General features: G+C 43.9%; 1 protein-coding gene across 5 annotated transcripts in view; it reads left to right on the top strand.

Annotated features, from left to right (window-relative positions):
• Positions 1-7,750, top strand: part of LOC107745628 (protein PRRC2B-like) — a 33,765-nt gene that overhangs the window by 10,477 nt on the left and 15,538 nt on the right. For all 5 annotated transcript variants that reach the window (XM_016559548.1, XM_016559549.1, XM_016559550.1 and 2 more), the window contains exons 12-14: positions 1,617-3,807; positions 3,905-4,083; positions 6,429-6,544. In XM_016559548.1, coding sequence (XP_016415034.1) covers positions 1,617-3,807; positions 3,905-4,083; positions 6,429-6,544 — 2,486 coding nt within the window. The remainder of the gene's footprint in view (positions 1-1,616; positions 3,808-3,904; positions 4,084-6,428; positions 6,545-7,750) is intronic.

Here is a 7,750-nt window from a genome sequence, read left to right as displayed (position 1 = left end):
CACTCTTCTTGTCAGTCAGCTCGACTCGCTCTCCTCACTGGATTCCTCACTGGATAAATTAAATCTGACTGTCGTTCGGCACGCTGCATTGAGCAGCCGTGTTCAGTTTTTAATTGTAGTGTCTGTTCTTTTACTGAACTAAATGATTTTTATTACTATAAAAAAATCTAAACGACGGTGGGGGTCAAGTGACATAACCGGTGTTGCGGCTTAATTAATTTTAATTTTAATAATTAAAGGTTGCGGGTATCACCGTCAGCAACGTCTATCGCGGCAAGCCTAAAGGGTACAGGACGACTTCACCGCATTGAGGGGCAAATGGACGGGGTCATGTACTGTAAAATCTTGGATGAGAACCCCCCTTCCCTCAGAAGCCAATACTGAAGATGGTTCATGGATGGCTCTTCCAGCATGACAATGACCCAAAACATACTGCCAAGGCAACAAAGGAGTGGCTCAAGAAGAAGCACATTAAGGTCATGGAGTGGCCTAGCCAGTCTCCAGACCTCAATCCTATAGAAAATCTGTGGAGGGAGCTGAAACTTTGAGTTGCCAAACGACAGCCAAGAAACCTTAAGGACTTAAAAAGGATCTGTAAAGAGGAGTGGATCAAAATCCCTCCTGAGATGTGTGCAAACCTGGTGACCAACTACAAAAAAACATCTTCCCTCTCTGCTTGCCAACAAGGGTTTCTGCACCAAGTACGAAGTTATGTTTTGCTTGGGGATACTTATTTCACTCACTGAAATGCAAATCAATTTCTAACCTTTATATAATGTTTTTTTCTGGATTTTTTGGTTGATATTCTGTCTGTATGTTAAAATAAACCTACCATAAAAATGGCAGACCCTTCATTTCTTTGTAAGTGGGCAAACGTACAAAATCAGCATCATGATGGGATTTGATGATATTTTATTTGATGGGATCAAATAAATATTTTCCCCACTATAAAAAATGAAGATGGATGTATTATTATTTTAATAATATACTTGTTTAGTTGTAAAATAAAGTTTTGTAAATGCTGCTTGTTATAAATTATACAATTCTGAAAACTTATCCACAGAAATGTTGTAAATTATGTGAAAGTACATGATGCATTTCCAAATGCACAAAGTAGATTTTGTGTGGTGCAGCTTTTACTGCAAACTGATCGATCCATTTCACCATTGAAAAGATCACGAGCTGCTTGTGTGTAAATGAACACAGTGCTGTGTTTCACTCTGAAACATGCAGAGTCAAACTAAGTTGCAGCCTTTTGAGATTTGATGATTGCAAATCAAAATTTCAGTTTTATTTCAGTCTGTTGTACAGCCCTATGTATTTATTGTAATTTTGTTTTATAGCTATTGCCTTTCTATCAACTCATGAAACCATAGGGGTTTCACAAGCCACTATTTGGTGATACCCTGCTGGGAAACATCCTAGCAACCACCTAGAGTAGCAACCAATTAACAACACTTTTTAAAAACATGTTAACAAACACGTAGTAATACCCTGGCAACTAGCCACAGCAACCTAGTATATGGCAATGAGTTCTGCATGATGATAAATGCCTCATTGTCTTCAGAATATGTTTTGTTTTGTTTATATTCATATTTAACTTTTTCATTTTCAAGGTTTGGTGAAACCTGTCATTCAGCAGGATCACCTGAATAGCCCTGGTTCCACCTCTGACGAAGGCTGCCATCCCAGCATGCACCAGGAGAGGAGGGCACCATCCACTGAGCCTTACCAAGTGTGGAACCAAGACAGCTATTCGTCTGCGCGCAGTTTCACCCCACCCTACCAGAGACAGCCTGAGAATGGCGACAGGGCTCAAGCGGATGACAGGAGTGACCGGCCATGCTCCAGACATGACTCGTATGAAGACCGAGGTCATGAACCTGCAGACAGTCCAGCAGAGGAACTGCTCCATCAAGGCTTCCGCCAAGGCAGAGGTTCAGATGTGTCGCTAGGGTCACAGCGAGAAGTTACCCATGAGGGAACCCATCAACCATTAATACTCAGCAGGACCCATCCTGGAGACAGTGAACACAGGGACGTCTCCTCTGGTAGACATCAGAAAGTAGGCGCTGATACCCATGATGAGGCCTTCGACAACAAGGAGAAGAGCTACAACTCTGATTTCTGGAGGAAAGATGTGGGTAGTCTGAGGCAAGACAGCAGCGGTCAGGTGCAGTGGTCCGATCACGGTTCGAGTAGCAGCAGTAGCATTAGCCAGCCATCTGAGTCCAGTGGCAGAACCTTTAGGAGGACAGGACCCATCAAGAAACCAGTGCTGAAGCCTTTGAAGGTGGAAGACAAAGAGAACGAGAAACCCAAAACTGAGCCTGAGGAGAAGCCTGTCCCATACAGGCTGGAGAAGGAAGTGGTCACCAACGTCTATGACCTGAAGAAAGATGCCCCTCTTCTGTCTAACAGGCACTCTGCGCCACCACCAGCTCCCTCTCCTGAGGAGAAACAAGTGGAAGCTTCCAAGGTGAAGAAAACCAGCAAGCTGCCTGAAGATTTGCACAAAGAGAACTGCTGGGATAGTGCCAAGAGTCACTCTGTGGACGGCTCTGACAGCAGAGATCCACCGGGACCGCGCCGCAACAACTGGATATTCATAGATGAGGAGCAGGCATTCGCCGGGGCCAGGGGAGCGGGTCGTGGACGAGGCCGGGGCTTTAGAGAGTTCAATTCTCGCGGTGGCACTCGTGGAGGACGGAGTGACAGCAACAGAGGAGCCTACAATAGCGCAGGTGCACAGAGGCCTGCACGAGGACGTGGTGCTCGAGATTTTAGGAGCGAAGATCTGCAACGAGGCAAACCCCGTAGACGCAATGCGAGCGAGACGCACAGCGAGGCCTCAGAATACGAGGAGCAGCCCAAGCGTCCACGCCAGAAGGCCACTGAGAATGGAGAGGCTTCGTATCCTGTGTCTGGAGAGGTCAAGAGGGCCGACAAGGAGTCGTGGAGATCAAACAAGGTCTACACTGATGATCAGAGCGGCAATAGTGATTCCAGGGACAAGACTAAATCTGCTCGAGTCTTTGGAAGGTCATTGCCTCCTCGCCTTAATGCTGGATACAACCGTGGGTTTGGCTCAAGGGATATTTCGACGTGGAGAGGGAGAGGAACCCAGTTTGGAAGCACCTCCATGCAGGAGAATGGCTACAGCTTGGGTGCGGACTCCTATTCCAAACGTTCGTCGGAACGCGAGGCCCTGAATTACCCCCCTAAATTTACAGGCTCCTTTGCGGAGAACGGCGTTGAGGACCGAGATGGAGGTTACTACCTTGATAATGATAATCCCGACAACCGGCCCTTGAGAAGGCGCCGTCCCCCACGCCAGGATAAGCCCCCGCGCTTCAGGCGTCTACGTCAAGAGCGTGAAGGAGGAGGTCAGTGGAATAGTGAGGACTACATTAACGGAGACGTTGCCAATCAGTGGCCTGGTCGTTCAAAGGGGGCAGAGGAGCACTGGCCCAACCGCTACTCCGGAGGACGGTCACAGGAGATCAAGGGTCAGAGTCAGGGTGAGGACTGGGAAACCGGCTCTGAGAACAGCGATTTTAGTGACTGGAGGGAGAAACGAGGACAGCATGGTGACGTGCTTGCAGATACAGGTCATGGAGAACCCGGCTCTGAGAAGAGAGAGCTCTCCAAGCGGAGCTTTTCTAGCCAGCGGCCAGTGGTCGACAGACAGAACCGGAAGATTGATGCGACTGTGATGGAAAACAGCAAGACAGACACGCAGGCTAGTGCAGGTTCCTCTGGTAGAAACGAGAGCTGGCAGAACGGTGTTGCTTCCAACAACAAACGGTATGTTTCTTTAGAATATGAGCTAAGCATATTGATACAATAAAACCAGTACCACTGAAATTCACACTATGAATGTGCTTTAATTCGTTCTGTGCAGAGTTCCAGAAGAATCTGTCACCGGCCTGAGCTCGGCGTCTGTGTACAGTGTAGAGCAGAACGACGACACCAGCACAACTGAAGCAACAGGGAAGATCATAGAGAAAGACTTGAAACCCAGAAACATGAAAGGGGACATGACAGAATCACTGTCCCAATATGACCTAAACACTTACCCAAGTAAGCCAGATGTTTTTGTTTATGATAGAAGTGCCTCTGCAACGCCAAATAATTTGAGACAATACAAAACTAGTGCACTCCTGAGGTGATGTAGCCAGAAAAGTTCAATAATAGTCTGCAGCAGAGGTGTCCAGTCCTGCTCCTGTAGGACCACTATCCTTCAGAGAGTTGTTCCAACCCTGAATAAACACATCTGAATCAGTTAGTCAAGGTCCTTAAGATTACTAGAAACGTCCAGGCAAGTGTGTCTGAGTAGGTTGACTCTTAGGTTGACATTGGCCCTCCAGAAGCACATTGTTTAGAAACAGCTCAAGTCTGTTAACCCTTTAGGCGCCAGGGTTTTTTGGAAAAATGCTGGATTTTGACATCAAGATTTCAAAAGCTTGTGGCTTGAAAGGGCTTAAAGATCTTGTTTGTGCTTCGTGAACACTCTCGCCTTGCACGGCGGCACCATTGCGCTGCAAAGATGTACCGGGAGAAGCGCGATCATTAGACGACCGATCGTCATTTCCAAAAGGCAAATATTCCCCTTCAGAGTCAGAATCGGCGAAAACATTTGCAACACATCCTCACGGTACAACTTTTTATTAGGCATTTGGCGATTTTCTCTCACAAATCTCAAAGCTTACCCTCACGCTATGAACTGAACTGCTTCCGCATCAATGACACGATAGCTCACTTGCTCTGCTCTTTCCTCAAACACTTTGAATAGGAAGGTGACGTAATTTTGGTCTAGAATCGAAGTACTACATGTCTGCCATCTAGTGGTAGGGAATACAAATGAGATATTACACCATATTAGGAACAACAGTCTATTTTATTAAGTATGACGTCTTGTCGCAATTTTGCGACTTTGGCGCTAAGAGGGTTAAATACAGTATACAATTGTATCAAAATAAATTATACAATATATATATATAAAACAACAAAGTCACACTTTTTATGTTATTTTCTAAATTAAAACATTTCTACTAATGTAGTGAGTATTTGAAAAAACAAAAAAACATCACTGCTATAAAGTCCAGTAGACACAATCAAGTGTATACATCTGTGACAGAAAAAATAAGTAACTCACTTCACATTTTGTACTAATATTTTGCAAAAATATGTTAGAATTTTTTTTTTAGAACGACTTCAACAACTTCACCTTATGATAAATATTCAAAAAAAAAAAAGAAATGAAAACCCCTATCCATTCTAATACTCAAGTTCTTCCAAATCCAAATCTCTGTCATCAAAAGTATCTTGCACGTCTACACCCTCTTTCTCTTTAGTACAAGCAGTAGTACAAGGAGTACAAAGCACACTGTCCTTCTCAATGTTGACTTCACACTTCACATATTTACTAAGTCCAGATTCACTGCTGCTTCTAGCACAAACACTAGCAGAAGTAGTACAAGGCACACTGTCCTTCTCAACGTGGACATCAGATTGCACAGCTTTACTATGACCAGATTCACTGCTGCTTAAAGCACAAGCACTGGCTGTAGAAGTACAAGGCATACTGTGCTTGTCAATTTGGACATTAGAGTGCACACGTTTGTGACAACCAGGTACACTACTACTTGTGGCCTCACACATCGACTTTTCTGCAGCATCATCTACAAACTTTACGTTCATGATGACTTGACCACACACGTGTTGGCAAACCTAATAGGTTGCACAAATTGTCATGATCCATGTGAATTTTTTTGTTCTGTTCTCCTGTTTCAACTGTGATGTGTCCACGTAACACAGATGTAACTTTAGAAGTTTTGCAGAAAGCTCTACAATTTTCACAGCGAGTCATATTTGTCTCAGGGTTTACGAACTCCAAAATATGTAATTGTGGTCGGCGAGTTTCTCTCACAAATCTCACAGCTTACCCGCACGCTATAGATCTGAACTGCTTCCGCATCAATGACACGAAAGCTCACTTGCTCTGCTCTTTCCTCAAACACTTTGAATAGGAAGGTGACGTAATTTTGGTCTAGAATCGAAGTACTACATGTCTTCCATCTAGTGGTAGGGAATACAAATGAGATATTACACCATATTAGGAACTACAGTCTATTTGATTAAGTATGACGTCTTGTCGCAATTTTGCGACTTTGGCGCTAAGAGGGTTAACAGTTTGAAAGTTTTTTTAACACCGTGACAAAGGGGTATTGTAATGTGGTGAACAGATTTGTTACTTCATATCCATACAGTTATAGTAAATGAAGAGACCGTACTGTAAAGAGTTACTCAATTTTATCAGTGCTGTGCCAATGATTACTGGTAGACGTCTTTCGTTTTCAAGTGTGACTCGTGTGGTGTTCTTCAGTATTGGATCTGAAGGAGTTGTCCCTTGTGTTTCCTCGCAGTTGAGAGCGACTCGGGAGCTTCTGTACCCAGTCCAGAGGTTTTCCAGGATGCTTTGTCCAAAAAACAGCGCCGCCCACAGGATGATGATTGTAGGAGGAAGGATCAGGGTCCTCCAGTAAGTAATCGCTTGGGCTCATGGTCTGATAAACAGAAAGATACTAACAGCTTAAGTTATTTAAAGGGGTCATGTGACGTTGCTAAAAAGAACATTATTTGGTGTATTTGGTGTAATGCAATGTGGTTACGTGGTTTAAGGTTCAAAAAACACATTATTTTCCACATACCGTACATTATTTTTGCTCCTCTATGCCCTGCCTTTCTGAAACGTGTCGATTTTTTACAAAGCTCATCGTTCTGAAAGTGCGGTGTGCTCTGATTGGCCAGCTATTTAGTGCGTTGTGATTGGCCGAATACCTCGTGCGTGTGACGGAAATGTTACACCCCTTACCAGGTTCAGGAAACTTTCCTTTGTAAAATGCACTGCACACACTCGAATATTTGGGTTTACTCTTCTGGAACAGTGTTGTAAATAAAAATTAACCACTGATTTCTAGTTGTGTCCTCTTTTGGAAGGCCAAACAAAGTAGTTTGGCTTTCGCAACGAAACCCACAGCATCTCCATGACATGGCAGCGGCGGCAACAATACTACAGCAAGAATAAAAGTTATGCCTTCTTTCTTTGCGTATACATTTGGGCGGTGATATGCAAATCTTCCCACACTGTGATGTAGATATGTGGGGCGTATTTGAACGAGGCGTTTTAGGAAGGCGTGGCTGAGCGTTCACTATTATAAAGAATATCTCTTTGGGTTTGAGACTTTTAGGGTTGGGCTGATAGACGATGCCATCGTCCATCGCCGATGACTAATAGACATCACAATGTTAAGCCGGCATCGTGATCCCACCCCCTAAAGGGAATAAATACGCGATGGGAGGAAAATATATATTTCAGTATTTTCTCTCGCAGTTATATCATTGGGCAATTATACTGTATATAAATTGCGGGCATCAGGGAGCCGCTATTATGCCTGGCATTGAAACTGCTTTTGAATGCGCGATCGCTTTTTAGTTTCACTTTCACTCTCGAGATTCACGATCGCACATACTCTGTTTATACTATGGAGCAGCAGTACTTACCACACATTTTACAAGATTAGATATTTGTCAGTAGTGCTCAGTATCTGCAAATCATTCGCCATTGTCCTCAGTCATCTCTCCTAACTCTGTTTATTTGGTAAGTGAAATTTTAAGTACTGTAATGTAACAGGAAACTGTTAGAAAACGTTATTTGTTTTCCGTGCCTTTCTAAATACGGATTCAC

The sequence above is a fragment of the Sinocyclocheilus rhinocerous genome, unplaced genomic scaffold (genome assembly GCF_001515625.1).
Source record: "Sinocyclocheilus rhinocerous isolate Xijiao unplaced genomic scaffold, SAMN03320098_v1.1 scaffold1489, whole genome shotgun sequence".
Lineage (NCBI taxonomy): Eukaryota > Metazoa > Chordata > Actinopteri > Cypriniformes > Cyprinidae > Sinocyclocheilus > Sinocyclocheilus rhinocerous.
This window is presented reverse-complemented; position numbering and strand designations above follow the sequence as displayed.